The 20,630-nt window shown below is 35.5% G+C and overlaps 1 protein-coding gene across 3 annotated transcripts in view; it reads right to left on the bottom strand.

Annotated features, from left to right (window-relative positions):
• Positions 1 to 20,630, bottom strand: part of trappc12 (trafficking protein particle complex subunit 12) — a 99,338-nt gene that overhangs the window by 24,021 nt on the left and 54,687 nt on the right. For 2 of the 3 annotated variants that reach the window (XM_039748838.1, XM_039748836.1), the window contains exons 7-10: positions 12,318 to 12,390; positions 9,252 to 9,272; positions 7,824 to 7,897; positions 4,277 to 4,375 (exon numbers count right to left, since the gene is read on the bottom strand). In XM_039748838.1, the coding sequence (XP_039604772.1) occupies positions 4,277 to 4,375; positions 7,824 to 7,897; positions 9,252 to 9,272; positions 12,318 to 12,390 (267 nt within the window). The remainder of the gene's footprint in view (positions 1 to 4,276; positions 4,376 to 7,823; positions 7,898 to 9,251; positions 9,273 to 12,317; positions 12,391 to 20,630) is intronic. The other variant, XM_039748837.1, reaches the window with a different exon arrangement.

The raw sequence follows: 20,630 nt of genomic DNA, 5'->3' as shown, positions 1-20,630 counted from the left end.
TGAGAAAAAAAGAATTATATGTGCTGTGCAGGGCACATTTTTACCACTACTTTCAAATTTTAAACATTTGGGTACATACTTCTTGCGGAAACAGTCTACTTAGGCATGTTCTTCATGTCTCAAATTGGTCTTCAGTATTGTTTACAAAATGATGGCTGATTTTTCAAAGGAGAAGCACTCTTACAGTCTTACATAAGTATTTTACCCTACTATTTACACGCTTGGAGGTGCGGTCATTTTTTTTCATGCCGACATTACGATGTAATCTCATGATTTTTCATTATAATCGATAACTTTTATATATTATTGATAAAATTCAATGTTTTTACATGAAAATGCGGTCATTTTACTTACAATACAAATGTTTTCACCACATCATAAAGCTTGTTAGTTAATCTTTCCTGAAATTTGCAATTTTGCGTAGGTTGTGATATATTGAGGAATTAAGAAATTTATTGCGTGACAACATCAATTTTGATGAGCTGTCTATAGATCGTTTTCTAACAGTTTCCAAACGTTATGAAATATCTATAAAAATCTTCACTTAGACGTGATTATTTTTTCCTGTGGTAAGCAGGTTTTTCTCGCTATATACAGTACGTGTTGCTGAAACTGAAGCAAGTAGTATCGCAGATGAGAAATGGATCGTTACTTGATTAAAACTGGCACAACAGGCCCTGAAAACCGGACAATGAGGGCAAGAAAAGAAAAACAAAAGCTAAAAGGACCGTGAGTATGATAAAAAACGAAAACGGTCTTTTCAATCGCAATGGCTCAAAAAGTTTCCGTGGGTAAATGCAGACGACACTTACTCCGTTTTTTGCCAAATTTGCCATCAGTATTCACTTATTGCCGACAAAACATCCAAATTATTTACTGGTAAGAAAGTCGACAGAAAAGACACACTACTGTCGCATCAGCTGTCTGCGAAACACATTGCCTGTATGTCAAAGCATGTGTCTAAAAGTAAGAAAAAAGTTTCAATTGAAAAAGTGTTTTCTAAAGTTGAATGCTCGGAGATTGAGCGTTATGCTAGGCTGTTCAACACTGCTTACGCTGTTGCTAAGCACAACAGGCCATTTACTGACTTTCAACTTGTGTTCTGTGCAGGAAAAGAATGATGTAAATTTAGGGATTGACCATCGAGGCAGGGACGCCTGTGTTGAGTTTGTGAAGTCAATATCATCTGTTTTGTTGAATGATGTCTCAAGCCACATGAAACATGTCAGATTCTTTTTAGTCATGAGTGACTCAAGCACTGACTCATCAGTAATAGACCAAGAAGGTAAACTACTGAGGTACGTTCATCCAGAAACGTTTGATCCCTACATAGCCATGGCTAGCATTGAGAATTTAGAAAATGCCAGAGCAGATGGTGTTGTTGCTGCCATAAAAATGGTTTGTCAAAATGTGGCATTGATATTGAAAACATTGGAGACAATGACCCAAAGCTTGTGTGCATTAATCTTGATGGTGCAGCAGTTAATCTTGGAGCTAAAAATGCTGTTGCCAGAAAGCTCAGTGATTGTGTAAGTAACAAAGTTCTTGTTACACACTGTGTGGCACATAAACTGGAGTTAGGTGTACTTAATGCTGTAAAAGACATAGGCTATCTGAAAAAATCTGAAGATACCATTAAGCGCATCTGCCAAGTTTTATTCTTTTACACCAAAGGGACGAAGTGAGCTGCAAAATCTTGCATCAATTTTGAATGAAACCTTGCTTATGCATTCAGAAATAAAAGCCATCAGATGGGTATCATCAAAGTCCAGAGCACTGAAAGCTGTTAGCCAGGTTTTAGATGTAACTGTTACCCACATGGAACAGATGCTTTTCACATCAAACAAGGCAGGTGAACTGGGGCAGGTTAAAGCCATCCTACATGACCTCAAGCAAGTAAAATTTATTAAATGTCTATATCTGATGATGGATGTACTTTCTGCTATTACAGCCACCTCAACTCTTTTCCAGAGCAAAGACTTGCTGATATTTGAAGTTAAGGAGGCCATTGACACTTTGTAAACCAGACTGCATGCCATGACAAAGGAGCCAGGAGAAAACCTTGCAAAGTTTTATAACCTGTTTGACAAGGAGTCTAGTACATTTGATGGAAACCTAAAGCTGTCTGGTGGTTTCAGAGATTTTTGTGGAGACAGAGATGTTCATGATCTTCTGGAAAGCATGGTTCAGTTAATATATACCAGATTCTCTGACCTTGATAGGCCTCCTGTGTCAGATATGAGGGTGTTTGATTTCAGAACCTGGCCACACACTCTGTATGAACTGAGCACTTATGGAAACTATGAAATCAAGAACTTGAGCCAGCAGTATAGTGATTTTTTGACTGATGAGGAAGTTAAACATGTACCATCTGAATGGCAAGCACTTAAATTGCAGATATCAATGCAACGGCAGTACCATCCACTTGCTGTCTATGGCTCAGTTCTGCTGAGGAAGGAAGTGTCTCTGAAGAATGTTAGTGTGCTGATCTCACTGCTTCTTACAGTTTCTCTTTCCACAGCTTCTTGTGAGAGATTATTCTCCAATATGAATTTAGTAAAGAGTTCTCTAAGAACCCTCAAAACCAGATGCGTATTGTTGTTGATGGCAAACCTTTAGAAGAGTTTGACCCACTACCAGATGTGGAATTCTGGCTGTCATCTTGCAACAGGCACATCACTCATAAAAAACCTGAAAAGTCATCAGCATCAACTTCTGCAGGACCATCAGTCCAGGAACCATGCAGTTCATCTCAAGCAGAAATGAACAGCATTCAGCCCAAGCTGTCTGAGATGGTAAAGATTCTTGGGGGAGAAGATGTTGCAAGACAAAGGCTGAAGAACATGGCAGAAAATAAATCAGGACAGTGTTCTGTTATGTGACTGTAATATGTGAAACAGAACTAGTGTAGCTATAATGAAGGTATTGTTTATTAGTGAGTTAAAATGATAAGGGAATCTTTTATATAATGTTCTAGAGCAAGGTGGCAAAATACTACTCCCTGAAAGAACTTTTTTCAGTTTTAAAATGGAAGGCAGTTTTGGTATCAATAAAAGAGATCAGAAAAAATAAACTATTTTTCACTTTTGTTATTTGTTTATCGGCAAGTGAATTTAACTGGTGGACAAGTGGATTTTCTAAGTTTACTTGTCTGTGGACAAGTACAAAAAATGTTGATTTCCACACCCCTGCAGCCAAAGCCAGTTTTGTTAAAGGGCGAATTTTAAATGAGCCTACAAATATAAGAAGTAGTTTTTATTTAATGATCAAGATGAGAATCCTTGGGGAACAAAAAAGCAGTATTTACAGGTATTTTAAATTAATTGACATAAAGGAAAAGATAATTTTTCATTAAATTTTGAAAAATCTTTAAAAGCTCCGATACCAAATTTGGATTTGATTTTTGATAATACTATATTGCATTATATCATAAGATATGTCATAAGTGGTAATTGTTCAAATAAATTAGCATAATTCTTTTCTTTTTAATGAAAGTATGCTTATCAGTTCATGCTATTAAAAAAGTGTATACTGCATTTGTATCAACTCTCAAAAATTGGCTTAGTGAAAATATCATACATATAGATTGGAGAATTTGAGACCAGCCATTTGTGACCACTATAGTCACAAATGTCACTGAGATGATGAGGTTCTGCACGAATAGAAAAACATTCTTCAATAATACTGTGAAAGATAATTAACTGCAGGATAGTTAACGCTGATAAAGATTGTCACTTAACAGACTTAAGGTGGGTGCATTATTCTTCAAACTATCAAACATTTTTACAGCATGGAAATCTTGAATAATTGTGGTATTATCACATTTTGTGCAAATAATACACCATTGAGACTTGAATAAACAAGAAGATGTAGGGGCATCTACAGTATCACTGGAAAGAAGTAATATACTGCTTTCAATTTAACTGAGTAAGAAACAGTACAATTAACTAAACCAAAATCAACCTGTAAAAATGACATGGAAAGAAAGATGGCCAATGACAACAACATTACACATGATTTTCTAAATGATTGGTTTGATAAATTATGCTACAAAATTCAGATGTTAACAAAAAAAACTGAGTCAATATTATGTTTCAATGCTTAGGCTGCAACATTTATACTTAGAAGTAATTTCATTACTTTAAGGTACTGTTAAAATATTCTCTTTGCCTCTAGCAACCTTCTTGATGAACTAATTTAAAAATACATTAAAGCTGGCTGTTATGATGGGAATGTCTAGTTTTATTGGGTAATGGTCTTGACACAGTATTCTCACCTGTAAAAATATTCTTCCAATTCCACTTAGTAATTGGGGCTTCTGAGATGGCTCATACTTGATAATGGAGTGATATACATCCACTGCTAGGACGTAATCCTGACAGAAAAAGAAAGTTAAACCCTAAAAATGTGGAATAAGAGGCCTTACATATAATAACAATCTCCTTAAGAAATCACACACAGTAACACCAGAAATATCTGTCATAAAAATGCATCTATTTAAAAAAAAAAAATTTAAAAGCTTACCAAATGACCATCAAATTAAGGCTTATTAAGAATGACCAAAACAGATAAATAAAAGACATGCAAAATAAGAAACATCTACAAACAGGCTGATTAAACTCTTAATACACTTTCACTCATGGAAGAATGTAAGTAGAAATTTGCAAGCGATAACCAGTAGGAAAAATGACATACACACATTATTTATATAAACTACTGCAGGTCTGTAAAACAGAATTTATACAGCAGATGGCAGTATAATGCACAGAATTTTTGTTCACACATTTAAAAAAAGGAAATCCCACTTCTTTGTTCTTTTAACAAAAGCTGATAAAACCAAAAAAGGCAGCTAAAATGAATCTCATTTTGAAACCGCAGGTATAATAAACAGTAATTTCACCCATTTAAAGATAGCAAACTTGTCTAAATTTCAACTGAAATTTTTAAGCAGCTGAAAAAATGTTCTCTGTTCTCAAACTATTTAACACAGTTTATCTGTTTGACGAGCTAAAATATTCATTTTTTAACAAAGTGATACTGAACATTGGTTTAAGATATTCATATAGGATTGCCAACAATCACAAAAACATTTAAATAAAGGGTCATGAGGACTGTTAAATTATATAGTGTATGGTTTTCATGGCTTTAACTCCCTCCAACCATGATGCCACAACTGAAATACATGGAAGCATAAATTAAAATATTTCACAATAGACAAAAATATTTTAAATTAATTGTACTACATATTGCATTATTTTGTATGTAAAAGGCCTGACTTCTCTTATGCTAGAGGCTATTAACTCTTTTAAAAATATAAGCTCTTTTAGACATCTAAAACTATTGAACGGTTTCCAAGTGAAAGCAGGCTCCATTTTCCCCCTAAGCCACAGACTCAACTATAAGGAAACCATACGTGGCTGTATATAAATAGCTGCAACGATTTGAAGCCACTGGGAGACTTGAGTTATTCCTGTGATTTTCTACTGAATATGGGTATCATTGCTTCTACTGGCACACCTCAAAATCAATGATGTGGACCTGGTAGCAAATAATTGCGAATCTCAGTCAAACATCTATTAGAAACCATTTCTGTAACCATCACATGAGTACGCCAACAATGACCAGCTTCGATCAATCATTACTTATGATATACAGTCCATACATTTATCATATATAGATCTGACATTCACATATAGTATAACAACATGACTATGAAAAGCATAAACATTCTGCAAACCTTTCCTTTTTAATAAATCATTAATATGATTCAATTTGCAGTGTTCTCATCACAAGTTGTGCACAATGACTAAATTAAATAGAATTTTGAATCCAGCATTTGTGTTTCCTAATAAATCTGCATAGAGCTACTTTAATTCAGTAATTTCTGTTAAAATGTCACAAAAGCACACACACTAGGGTGATGTTTTTTGAATCTAATGTGCATAAAGCTCAATTCCTAGTAGACTGTTGAATCAATCATGAAACCATTAACAACTTATCCCTGGATCATGCTCTGCAAAAGCTATTAAAAAAAGTCTGTGCTTCGAACAGCCTACAAAGGGAATCATTACAGTTTTTCCAAGTACAATAAAGTATAATATAGTGGTTAAAGCATTTTTTAAAAATTGCAGTGTACAAGCGTCAGCTTTAAACAACTGAAATTGTTCTAAATGCACTATTCATTTATCTCCTCTTACACAATTGATCATATATTTCAATATAAAGTTTATACAGTAGTACAAGTACAGTACATGTTTGTCTACCTGACATTCAGTTGTAACAAAATTAAACTTGTCTTACTAAACCTCAGTGTGTTAACGTAAAACAGATCCAAAAGAAAATTTCCTACTGTAACATTTCCTCTGATGGCATCAGAAGAGGGCAAGCCAGTCTAATGTGATGTATACATTATGCCACAGCTATACCATTTTCTAATATGAGTTACAAATAAACAGAAAACAGCTTCCTAAATTTTCTCCTAAATATAAAAATGCTTTAAACATCAGGAATGTGATAAATTTTAAAATGATACATAGGCATTAAATTTCTTATTTTAAATACATAAACATACATACATATTATATATTTTAGAGTGAAACCCCAAAACATTATTGTTTTCTGAGTCATAGTATTATCTTCGATATGACACAAACCTAATTAAAAATGTAGTCATCCTTAGAAAAAAAAAAATACATACAGTTGTCCCTCATTATGGCTAAAGATGCCTAGATTGAAGAAAATGGCTTATTCAAATTTTTGTTTTTATTGAGAATGAAAATCTGTTTGCTACTTTCTTAAAGACAAAGGTGAAATAATAAATCCCCAAAAACAGACAGCTCATCTACTGATTATAGTTTTCCTCTTGTTCCCTGGACAGAATATGATGCCCTCAAATTCTCCCTTCTAGCTTGATCAAGACTAATCTTTGCTTGCTTGGTGCTCTTCCCCCTGGTGATATTTGCCAAGAAGCAATGTTATATATGCATTTTACTAACATGTATGCAGTTTATATTAGCAATCAGTGAATTAACCCTTTGTACATCCTTGACAGGATTCTGTTTTTCTTCAAGAAATTGAATGCTACACTTTTACCCAGTTGGAATGTTTCTCTGTTTAAAATATGCTATTCTTAATATGATTTACAACATTTCAGCATCAATCAAAATGACATGCAACAAATATCAGTTTTGTAAGACCTGCACATAAGAATGCAAAACTACAAATTTTACTGAATAGAATTTCTTTTCATAAACTTAATTTATAGTTTCTTTGGTAAAAATATTACTATCTAAAAGGCTTTATGTGCAATGAGCTTCCATCAGCAGAAAATACTTAAATTTTAAATGACTAAAAAGCACTAAAAATTACCAAAGTCTTAAAAATCAATAATGGACAATAACCTAATTTCCTACAGTGTGCAATGGTCCAAAGTCCACAACATGCACGTGTTTATTGGAGTGATGTGACTGAATTTTACTATAGTAGCTTTCCTTAATTAATTTCTTCATCATTAGCTAAATTCAAAGCATTTTTATCAGTGCAGTTCAGAAATTGCAATTTACTGCATCTTATGACTTCTTTTTAAATGATGCACAAAATAATATAAGCAAAATTAATAAAAGTATTAACACAAACATTAAATACAATCAAAAACATGAATGCCACTGACAGATTTTCAAACATATTATCATTAATTGAAATTTCTGTGCAGCTTTTCCCTTCACATGCTTCACTGCTTATACTAGGTAAGAAACCGCACAGATTTCAAAGCGGCAGCACACAAGGCAATACGGTACATCCACAGCTTGCTGCCGCCCACGTACCTTCATCATTAGCAGACAGTTTGCCATTGAGTACATCACCCGGCACAGACGTGACCTCCACAGCTGAATAGAGGCTGCAGGAAACAAGAGCAGAATGAGACACTATGCTATTAAACTGAAGGCTTTTTCCTAGCCATCAATTATTTGTCTGAGAGAGCGAATTCTGAGGGGAAAAAAGCAAAGAATAAACAACAAAACATACATGTTCAATGTGCTATTATTTTTACATTTATCCTTTAAATTCTCTGATTTTATAGGGAATGTTATATAATGCTTTAATCGAGAAGAAAATGAATAAAACTTATAAAGCAATACATCCAGAAAACATAGTAGTAATATACTACTATTACTGCTGTATTTAACAGATTTGTAATTGTAATCATAATCTTATTTTTGATACATTTTATAAGTGATTTTATGATAAAAAATCCAAGTTGGATTAAACCTTAGGCAGCAACAACCACAACATTAAAATGAGTAGGTTCACAATAGATACATTTTCATTATTTAAATGGGAATTAGTCACATCAGGAAGCCGAAAAGAATGACATTTTAGAATTGTATGTTGCTAAGGTTATATAACATAAAAAAGTAAATTTTTTCAATTGATATTTTTGTTTTCTTGTCTAATTTGACAGTTATTACAAATAAACTTATCCATATCTGTGCAGTACACTTATCTGTCTCACTAGTTTTAAAAAATCTCACTTTAAAGATGTTTAGCTTGATTTTAGGGCTCTGATAAATACAAGCTTATATAATGAGTAATACACGCTTTTTTAAATAAAACCTCTTGGCTACTGTAATACAAACAAAAAAAGTCAACAAAAAAAAAAGCAAAAATGAGGAATGCTTAAATATGTTATGTTTTGAAATCATTATTTTGATATTTTTATGGATAATGTGAAGTAAATTAGAAACACACTGTGTATCTGGTTATATTTCTTTCTTTAAAACCTTAACAATTATTTACAGTACTCAGGATTTCAAAAAAAAAAAATAGTAGCAAGCACTTCTTTTAGAACAAAACTACTTTGGTTCATATTTTTATAATTCTAGCCCTAATGTGGTTGAAAAAACCAATTCTTGTGTTATGAAATGCATAGGAAAGGGCAGGTCCTTGATCCCATAACCTTCCTTGCCTGTCCTACTTTCTGAATCAATTAGTTCTCTTAAGATTCAGGTGTTCCCTGGTAATTACTGCAGTTAGGCAATTCCGAATAAAAAATAAAAAGAAAAAAGGTGCATTAAAATAACGGTTTTACACTTCTAAATGTACATAGTGAAATTTGCAAGTACTGCAAGTCTTGCTTCAAGACAGGATAAGTGATCTGAACATATGTTGCTGAAAAAGTTATCATTATGAATTTGGCATCCTGCAGTTTGTTCCCTTTCAAAAACCAAATATAAAATAGTAGCAAGACTCACTTTGCCTGTTGAACCAGCATGCTATTGTTGAAAACAACAAATAAATAAATCAGTGAGAACTAAGATAACAAATTTACACACAGAAACATTTATATACAATGCCTACCTAAAGTAGTTACACCTTGACCAATTCACTAATTTTACTGAACAATACATTCTACTGTCAACATTTGTTTTGATATTTTTATTTCAAAGAACAGAAACTCAAATTGAAAATAACTGGCTAATGAGGTCACAACTGACTTGCAGCTGTCCTCCATCACTGAATCATTAAAATAAATGCCCTATTTTATGGATATATCCTAGAGTTAAGAAAACACTATTCAGGTTTTGAATCTGAAGGATAACTGGGAAAGTGAAGACAAAATAGCATTTCAAAGAGGTCAGATATAAAATAACACAAAATCATAAAAAAACAGAAGCCATGTCAGAACTGCCAGACAAAGGTGTCTTGTAAAGCTCTATGTGCAAACAAGGTATTTGGTGAGAGAAGTCAGAGAGCAGCTAAAAAAACAATGTTAAGGAGCTAAAAAATGTAGTCACAGAGTACAGTAAATCTGCACTGATCAACCATATCAAGCACACTGCATAAACCTGGCTTGTACAGTAAGGAAACACAACAGAAGCCACTACCCAAAACAAATGTGATAGAAAATATGGAGTTTGACAAAAACAAAAAAAACATGCAAGTGACCAAGCTGTTATGTGGTTAGATGAGAACAAAGTAGAGCTTTCAGTTAAAGGTCTAAGAAATATATGTGACGCAAATGAAACAATTCCCACACTTCAAAAACAGCACACCTGCAGTGAAGTATGGAGGTGGTAGGTTTATGCTGTGGGGCTGTTTTTCATCAGCAGAGACTTGACATATGAATAAAACAGAAGGATGGATGGACAGATTTGAAATGGAAACAAACACTGCAAAAGAACATATTTCAACCTGCTAAAAACTGAAGCTTGGGTGAAACCTCACCTTTTAGTAGCAAAATGTGTCCAAGCATATGGCCAAAATCTTATTTTAGTGGTCTAATGACAAAAACATAAATGTGCTATAACAGTCTAAGTACATAAGTACATAAGTACATAAATGTCATCTGACTAAACTGAACAACATGCAACAAATAAATTGCTTCCAACCTGTGTTTAATGCTGGTGTATATTTACCCCAAAATACTTGGGAATATTGCTACAAAAGTTGCCTCTACTAAAGTGTCGGGACTAAATACTTACTGGGAAATGCACAAAAATCCATAATGGTTTATTACTTATTATTAAAAAAAATCAAACTTATTAATAAAATGACACTTAAGCAATATTACTCTTATTTAAGAAACTAATAATAATAATTTAAACTAAAATATACAATATACTGATCGTAAGCTTAAATATTTGTTTTTGATAATGACATAATAATTCATAGAGTTGGAAAAGGCTTTATGATGGCACTGGCACATACTACTAAATGATGATTTATCCCTCGGAAAAGGAATGCTGTCTATGCTGGGGAACCGCTCAGACTCTATCCATCCCCTTCCAGTAGCTGTACTCCATATATCACATTGTTGGGAAACAAGGAATTACAAGCAGCATTTTCTACTGCTCAGCTAAACAGTCAGCTGCTAACTAACCTGCTTATCGGTGACAGAGATTATTGTACAGCTGTCCGTACTGCTGGTTACATTCAGAGACACATGCACACAAAAGCACATAATGATTGAAAAAGGTGATAAAGTCTATACTGTGCAGTACAACTCTTCAAAATTAGTGACCAAAGCTATCATGCAAATCCCTTTCCCTTAGAGAAAAGATGGACATATCCTTCATTTCATTTTTACTTCTGTAAGCTCCACCTATTGTTCACCATGCATCTGACTGATTTTCCAAAGTATTTTGTATTCTTTTATATTCTCCATCATTACTTTTTTTTTTTAAATTTAAATTGTAGCATTTGCCACTTGCATTTTCCTGATACGATGGAGAAGTAGATTAAATTGCTCCTGAAGGAAAATTACACAATGTAAAAACAAACAAATAAATAAATAAAAATATTGGCAACTTCCTAAACATCAAGTTATATGATTAAGAAATCACTCTCACTGACTAGTAATTTTTGACATTTTGAAACAATATAAAATATTCAGCCTACCATATCTGACCATAAAACAAACTAATGTTTAACCGATGTAATATCTGGTATAAAGAAATATTAACATCAAGTTTTGCAGTATTACCAAACACAGAGCACATATCCCCATATAGTACATGACATGCATTTTATTTGACTCTGTTTATGACTGCACTCTGCATTTGCTATACATGTTTGTGAATATTTTTGCTTTTGTAGTATATTCTGTAAACTGGGCTATACAACAAAAAAACTGAGCAACTGAATGCAGCTTTATATGGTTAAATCATTTACACTGAGTCATTTTTCACTAGAACTTCATACCAGATGGGTCAAATGTCACAAAATGTTTATCAGTGTATAATAAAATAACAACTACATTATTGTTTACATTACAAATATACTGGATTCATGAAAATTCCTACTTACATAGAAATCAATATATAAACAACAAATATATCAATTATGCAGATTCACACTTGCCTGATCTTCTGTATCAAAGCTAAACTATATGAAAAACTGCAGTCTCACATCAAACAGTCAAGGACAGGACTAACTGAATATGTCAGAAGATGCACTCTGTGCATTTGTCGACAATTTTTGGTGCCTATCATACATATTAGTTGAAAGAGGATTTTTGTTAACTGCACCCTCTAATAGCATTCATAAGATGAAGGAAGTGGCCTGGAATTTACAGAATATCATCTGCTAGACTATGCAGTTGTATGTCCCAAAATATTTTCTATTCCGATAATTAATATACCAAAACATAGCCACTTGGGTGCTCGGTTTAATTTCTAAGCAAACTGTTTTGAAATATGTCTGCTGTGTTCAGCAGCTGTGACACATTTACAATGAAGTATTCAATTATATATTTTAAATACAGAATACAATATACTTAACAGAACTTGGAAGAAGTTGGAAATTTGAAATTCACTTGCCTTGCCTGTTTTCTTGAAGGATATTTATCATACTGCCATCTTCTGCTAATCCGTTTTCTAAATGATCTAAAATCTGCAAAGTTTTAATATTTGTTATTAACAAAATGTAAATAAAATACAATTAAGTAAATCTAGATTAATTCTCTATAGATTCACTAGTTTAACCAGCTTCCTTTTGATGCAAAAAGAAATTTGGCAGCAAAGTTACACATAAATACAGTGGAACCTCGGTTCACAACCATAAATCGTTCCAAACCTCGGGTCGTAAACCGATTTGGTCGTGAACCGAATCAATTTCCCCCATAGGATTGTATGTAAATACAATTAATCCGTTCCAGACCATAAAAACTGTATGTAAATATATTTTTTTTTAAAGATTAAGCACAAATATAGTTAATTACACCATATAATGCACAGTGTAATAGTAAACTAATATAAAAACATTGAATAACACTGACACTCTCAGCAGCACGCACCTTCTCTCTCTCTCTCTCTCTCTCAGCAGCACGCACCTTCTCTCTCTCTCTCTCAGCAGCACACACCCCCTCTCTCTCTCTCTCAGCAGCACGCGAGCTCGCTTTCTCTCTCTCTCTCACCAGCACGTGCTCTCTCTCGCTCTCTCTCTCCCTCTCTGAAACACTGCAGCAGTTCGAGCTATAGCCTTGAAAGCCGATCGCTGTATAAACACCTTATTTTAATGAGTATTAAGCACTGGGGTGTCAAGGAACATTTGAACAAATCCGAACTTTATTTAAAAACCAACCACAAGCAACCAAGAAAATAACATTACAGGAGTTCACGCTATAGCTTTGCAACCGATCGCTGTATAAACACCTTTTTAATGAGTTTTAAGCACAGGGGAAAAAAAATGAACATTTGAAAAATTTGTAATACAAAAACTAACAAACCACTAAGAAAACTAACCTTGCTTGAGTCGAGTTCTGGCATGAAGTGAGGAGGAACTGTATGGAGAGGAGGTTACAGTTTTGAGGGAGAGTCTGGCTCCGCAATGGAGGGATGTTTTCCTTCAGGTGTTTTCTCTTGTGTGATTTCTTAGGTTTCTGGTGTTTTTAGCTGTTTAGATGGTGGGAGCGAAAGCCTCATGCAGCCATTACAAAAACAAAGTCCTTGTGACCCAACCCTTTGTTTTTGCCCTCCACATCACTGGCTAGTCTGGCTTTGTTTACATTGTGCTGCTTGAAAGCACGAGGGTTCTCAAATTGGTAAATGAGTAAACTGGTAAACAGTTTTTCCACCTCTTCCAGCACTTGAGGTCTCTGACTGGTTAACTCTGCTCCTTTTGCAACATCAGCTGCTTTAATAGATTCTTTCTGCTTTAGAATCGTCGAAATCGTAGGTTTTGACTTCTTGTACTCGGCGGCAAGATCAGTAACACGAATGCCACGCTCAATACTTTTCAATAATTACTTTACTTCGATTTCAATTTTCTGCAAAACTTTCTTCTCACCACTCTTCACTTGCTTAGAAGCCATGGCTAACTATAAAAGCAAACGAAATACTGTAGAGCACAAAGAGATCACAGATAAAGTACGCACGTCTGACTGAGGACAATGAACAGGGAGCGGCTCAACACGTGCTTAAATACAGTAATCGGTGTGTACGAACCGGAAGGGAAATGAAATAGAGCACAAAGAGTTCACAGCGAAAGCATGCACGTCTGACCGAGAACAATGCAACACGTGCGGAAATCATCAGCGCACACAAACCAAAAGGGAAACTGGCTTGTTCGTATACCGAGTGTGTGGTTGTGAACCGAGGCAAAAGTTTGGCAAACTTTTTGGTTGTAAACCGAGGTTCCACTGTAGATATACCAAATAAATAAATGAAGAGAATGGTCTGAAAAATAATACTTATTTTTTGAAATTCTAACAATTGCCTGAATTGTCTAGCTGGTTCTAAGCAAGAACACTTTATAAGATTGGAAAAAAATAAGTAATTCTGCACCAATAAATAAATAAAACATTAAGAAGTAGTTAATAAATTACTGTATTTTAAAGTGATGTTCACTTGTTTTTAATGAATAAAGATAACTTTCTATTTTCCAAAATATCTACTCTTAATTAAATATATCCATCACCAATGATGATCCATTATCTGATTTTACTGAAAGCAGATGCAAATGGTTGGAAAAATACACTTTAAAACTCTTCTTTTACTGTTGCCACAGTAAATTCAACCTTTATTCTATAAATTGTGATTTGCAAAGGACATGCAACCCATCCTTAACTGAGTCCTAAATTGCACACCATGCTACTGGGATAGACTTTAACTTTCTGGGAAACTATCAGTCTAAGCAAAAAATGTATGGATAGATGTATAGAAGAAACAAAAGTAAGGTTGCCTAAATTACCTATGCAAGAACAAAATCCACTTCATATCCAGATATAAAGTGCCTGATTTGTAATCTACACATATTTTACCATAAATCTGTCAACTATAAAACCAATAGGAAATACGTCGTACAAATAAAAAATAATATAACAGTTAAAAGTTTAATACAATTACCATACTTTGTTGTAAGCTTTTAGTTTTCTAAGTCTCTGTAATACATCATTCTTCGTAGTATTCAGATTAGGGCTGCAACAACTAATCTAGGTCAATGCTAACAATCTGTGAAAATTGTTGCCAATGAATATCGTATTATTGATGAGTGGCCATGTTACATATTACATACACTGTATTACTTCATTGAGCAAGAGTAATTTTAGTCACATTTTGAGATATAATATAGAAGATGAGGATGCAAATACAGAGCAGGGCCAAAGACCAAATAACTTAAAAGTATGGAGTCATTTCAACTTCATAACAGGTAAGAAATACCTGTTCTTGAAAGATCAGTAAAAATGATGCCTTTCACTATGGGAAAACAACCATGATGTGGGAATACAATAAAAGAAAACACATCCGAGTTGTGGACACTCGGGAATGATTCAGAACACTTTGTTTCTAAAAGAATCAAAAAATCCTGATATCTGATGCCATACTTTAAATAAATTTGTGACCCTTAGTTTATGTAATGGTCTTTGCTGTCATGTAGTGAATATCATCAAATAAAATTTTGTTGACATTTAACTATGGTTTCAGCATTCTACCTCTTGATGCTGACTTTTGTTGGCAAAAGCTTTGAAAATGTAAACCTTGACTTTTATAGTCTTCAGAATAACTTTAGAACATTCAGCCCAATAACCATGTCAATACTATCCACCCAAATTCTCAATGTAACATCCACTGCCCATTTTGTTTTACTTTTTATGAGGCAAGTGCAATTTTAAGGCATACTTGTCTTCTTTTCTCAGTGGACCCTATGCACACCTTGTACAGTACTTGCGCGTTTAAATCTACGTTTGTGTGTCAGCTTTTCTCCCGCCACATCAGAGAATTCCCTGTAATTTCCAGCTGAGAAAAGAACAGTGCTCATGGCTCACCTTGCACAGGAATTTCGTCGTCACTTCTTCAAAGAAAAGGCAATGGAAAAAGAAAAGAGGATGCAACATCGACAAGCTTCTGTTCAAAGACCTCAGCTTCACCCAATAAAGAAAGTTCAGTGTCAGGTGCTCCTTCAGTGTAATAGGAACCACAGCATAGACAGGTGTGTACATTGAAACAAGTACACATATTGTAAATGTAGGAAGAACAGTCCTTGGGAGTGGGCGAACTGTTAACATTTGAATCTGATGATTGTATATAATGTGGAACTGACCTTTTTGTACTATTCTGTCCTCTGCATCTCCTGGAGTACAAAAGAAACACCCCCATGCACCAACATGTGGAGACTGGGCAAGATCAGGGAAAAAAAAACCCAAATGTGGTCACTGACTATAACCACATGAAGGTACACAAATGAATATAATGTTGCATTAGTGTAACAATGTTTTCTCAAAATGTACTATACAGGTCATAAAATGAATTATTCCAAATATCATATATACCTATGTCTCTCTCTCTCTTTTTTTTTTAATCAGTGCGGTTTTGACATCCTGGACTAGAAAGTGCATACTAATTCAGCATAAGCAGGAACACACAAGAATAAAACGGAATAAAAAAAAAATTTTCACATCCACAATCATTCTCAGTCACACACACCACTTATACCCATGTCCACAATTTTCCCAGTCCCAGTCTCGTTCACGCACAAGATCTGACACAGATTTCAAATAATGAGGTGGTATAAGTTTGTTATACCATGTCTTTATCTGAAAACAGTGTCAGATTGGTTGTGGGAGGATGAACATGACTGAGAGAATAAAACTGCTAACTTTTATGCTAACTTTTATAAGTACTACTAGCAAAATACCCGTGCTTCGCAGCGGAGAAGTAGTGTGTTAAAGAAGCAATGAAATAGGTTAATCATTTTTATATGAATAGTTTTGGGTTGTGGAACGAATCATCTGATTTTCCATTATTTCTTATGGGGAAATTCGCTTTGATATACGAGTGCTTTGGATTGCGAGCACGTTTCCAGAACGAATTATGCTCGCAAACCGAGGTTCCACTGTATATATGCACTGAATAGATGGGTGCTATGCTCCAGTAATATTCTGTGTATTCAGTAACAATAATATTGTTGGTGAGGTCAATAATATGTGGGTATTCTCAAATTTAACAATAGAGTAGGAACCGTGTTCTACAACACACCCATAGTTCATCATAAAATGTAGCAGGGGCTTGGCCCATCATCTAGTGTAGCATGTTCATTAAAGATTACTGTGAATGTAGCCTGCCAGTTAAAAAAAAAAAAATTAGAAATCAGTTGTAGAAGATGGTATCAAGTCCCAAATTGTAGAGCTTAATGATCTATCTTCATGGAATAACAGTGGAAAGGCTAAGCTATAATCTATAAACAACATTCAGACATCCTAATTTTTATTAGCTAGGTGTGTTAAGAAGTGCAGGATATAGAGAAGGGTCTGGCTGCAGACTTCCAGCAACAGACCCTCTGAATGATGTCACAGGGTCCTGTAGCTGGAGGTGGAAGTAATGTAGGTTTGGAAGATCCACCTTCCAAGTTAACAGTGGATGTGATGTTGGTATTCAGTGCCCTTAAATGCCATTCATTTTTTACTATTTGAAAAGCAGGAGTTCCTGCCGTTGCCCGGGAATCTATTAGTGGTGAATTTTCCAAATGAAAGAAACAGAACATAGAAATAGAACAGACAGTTTTCTGATTTACATTTTACTGTACGTTCCTGCAATGTGGATTTTGTCTGGTGTGGAGTTTTAGACGTCGTTGAAATAGACTTTCTTCTGGCATCTGAAGTGGACCTTCCAATTTTACGTCTTTTTTTCTGTGGCATGGGTATATTAACGTAAAGCAGGACAATTATAATGTGTTACATGATATTGAGTACGGAAAAAGCACTATAGTGAGATGATGTTACGTTATTTACAATACGTCAGTGTTGAACTGTGCTGCCATCTAACGGACATTGGCAATGGTAACTACAGTGAGAAGTGACATACAACCGCTGCCGTGTGTGGGGAAAATGGTGGAGGAAGGATGCTGTCTTTTTAAGGCGAGTCTCTGTTCAAACGTGTTGCCATATATTTAAGTGTGACCTGCAGAAACGCAGGTGTTTGAGCCGGTCACGTGCACTGGGTCTTTCACGTTTTACATCCATACTGCAGTTCCCCTTCACCCAATCAAAGCAGTCAGCCTTCTAATACTTGGAAACTTCCGCCATCTCTTGGCAATTTAAAGCAACATGGGTAAAAAGCGACGCACTAGGACCAAATCAGCCGCTAGATTGAACGTCTGTTGCAACATGCGGCCATCTTGTTGATGATAAGTACGGGGAATTGTGCCGAACGTTGTGTTGGTGAAAAGGTGCCCTGCGCTTCATCTCGAACATTTTTCCCCAACCAAACATACCCCATGACTTACTCCTGGTCACAAAGGAGCCCCATCTCCAGTTTGGTGGTGATCAGACTCCCCGTACAGTAGATTTGTATGGCGGACAAGCAAACATACATACATGCACATATACATCAACTCTGCTTTATATATTATATTTTGTTACTTGATTCTTTATAGTATGCACCACTCATTTTTTTTTTTCAAACTATGTTTACTGCAGCATTTGCTGACCATTTGTAGAACACATATCACCAAATTATCAATATATTAGGTCAATTATTTAATCCAAATACTGTAGTGTCCATAAATGTATTTAATTGTTATTGTGCCATAAAGGTTATTCAGTTATGCAAGGTTCTCTCTCTCTCTCTCTCTCTCTCTCTCTCTCTCTCTCTCTCTCTCTCTCTCTCTCTCTCTCTCTCTCTCTCTCTCTCTCTCTCTCTCTCTCTCTCTCTCTCTCTCTATATATATATATATATATATATATATATATATATATATATATATACTGCTCAAAAGAATTAAAGGAACACTTTTTAATCAGAGTATAGCATAAAGTCAATGAAACTTATGGGATATTAATCTGGTCAGTTAAGTAGCAGAGGGGGTTGTTAATCAGTTTCAGCTGCTGTGGTGTTAATGAAATTAACAACAGATGCACTAGAGGGGCAACAATGAGATGACCCCCAAAACAGGAAGGGTTTAACAGGTGGAGGTCACTGACATTTTTCCCTCCTCATCTTTTCTGACTGTTTCTTCACTAGTTTTGCATTTGGCTACAGTCAGTGTCACTACTGGTAGCATGAGGCGATACCTGGACCCTACAGAGTTTGCACAGGTAGTCCAACTTCTCCAGGATGGCACATCAATACGTGTCATTGCCAGAAGGTTTGCTGTGTCTCCCTGCACAGTCTCAAGGGCATGGAGGAGATTCTAGGAGACAAGCAGTTACTCTAGGAGAGCTGGAGAGGGCCATAGAAGGTCCATAACCCATCAGCAGGACCAGTATCTGCTCCTTTGGGCAAGGAGGAACAGGATGAGCACTGCCACAGCCCTACAAAATGACCTCCAGCAGGCCACTGGTGTGAATGTCTCTGATCAAACAACCAGAAAGACTTCATGAGGGTGACCCAAGGGCCCCATGTCCTCTAATGGGCCCTGAGCTCACTGCCCAGCAGCATGCAGCTCGATTGGCATTCGCCATAGAATACCAGAATTGGCAGATGCACCATTGGTGCCCTGTGCTTTTTACAGATGAGAGCAGGTTCACCCTGAGCACGTGACAGAAGTGAAAGGGTCTGGAGAAGCCATGGAGAACATTATGCTGCCTGTAAAATCATTCAGCATGAGCAGTTTGGTGGTGGGTTAATGATTGTCTGAGGAGGCATATCCATGGAGGGTCACACAGACCGCTACAGGCTTGACAAAGGCACCTTGGCTGCCATTAGGTATCAGGATGAAATCCTTGGACCCATTGTCAGACCCTATGCTGGTACAGTGGCTCCTTGTGCACGATAATTCCTGGCCTCATGTGGTGAGAGTATGCAGGCAGTTCCTGGAGGATGAAGGAATTGATACCATTAACTGGCCACCACACTTTCCTGACCTAAATCCAATAGAACACCTCTGGGACATTATGTTTTGGTCCATCCAATGCCACCAGGTTGCACCTCAGACTATCCAGGAGCTCAGTGATGCCCTGGTCCAGATCTGGGAGGAGATCCCCCACAACACCATCTGTCATCTCATTAGAAGCATGCATCGATGTTGTCAGGCATGTATACAAGAACACAGGGGCCATACAAAGTGCTGTGTACAATTTTGAGTTGCTGCAATTAAATTTTGGCAAAATGGACTAGCCTGCCACATAATTTTTTCACTCTGATTTTTGGGGCGTCTTTGAATTCAGAGCTCTGTAGGTTGATCATTTTCATTTCCATCAAACAATGTGGCATCCTTTCGTTCCTAACACATTACCCAGTCTATATCAGTATAGATATCCAGGAGGATTTCTTTTTCCCATTTTGTTTTCCCATTGAGATCTATATGTGTTTTCAAAGTGTTCCTTTAATTATATTATATAGTATAAATATAAATATAAATATATATAAATATATATATATATATATATATATATATATATATATATATATATATATATATATACACTCACCTAAAGGATTATTATGAACACCATACTAATACGGTGTTTGACCCCCTTTCGCCTTCAGAACTGCCTTAATTCTACGTGGCATTGATTCAACAAGGTGCTGAAAGCATTCTTTAGAAATGTTGGCCCATATTGATAGGATAGCATCTTGCAGTTGATCGAGATTTGTGGGATGCACGTCCAGGGCACGAAGCTCCCATTCCACCACATCCCAAAGATGCTCTATTGGGTTGAGATCTGGTGACTTTGGGGGCCATTTTAGTACAGT

This window comes from Polypterus senegalus, chromosome 3, assembly GCF_016835505.1.
Source record: "Polypterus senegalus isolate Bchr_013 chromosome 3, ASM1683550v1, whole genome shotgun sequence".
NCBI classification, from domain to species: Eukaryota; Metazoa; Chordata; class Cladistia; order Polypteriformes; family Polypteridae; genus Polypterus; species Polypterus senegalus.
The sequence above is the reverse complement of the archived record's forward strand: the minus strand, read 5'-3'. Positions and strand labels throughout refer to the sequence as shown.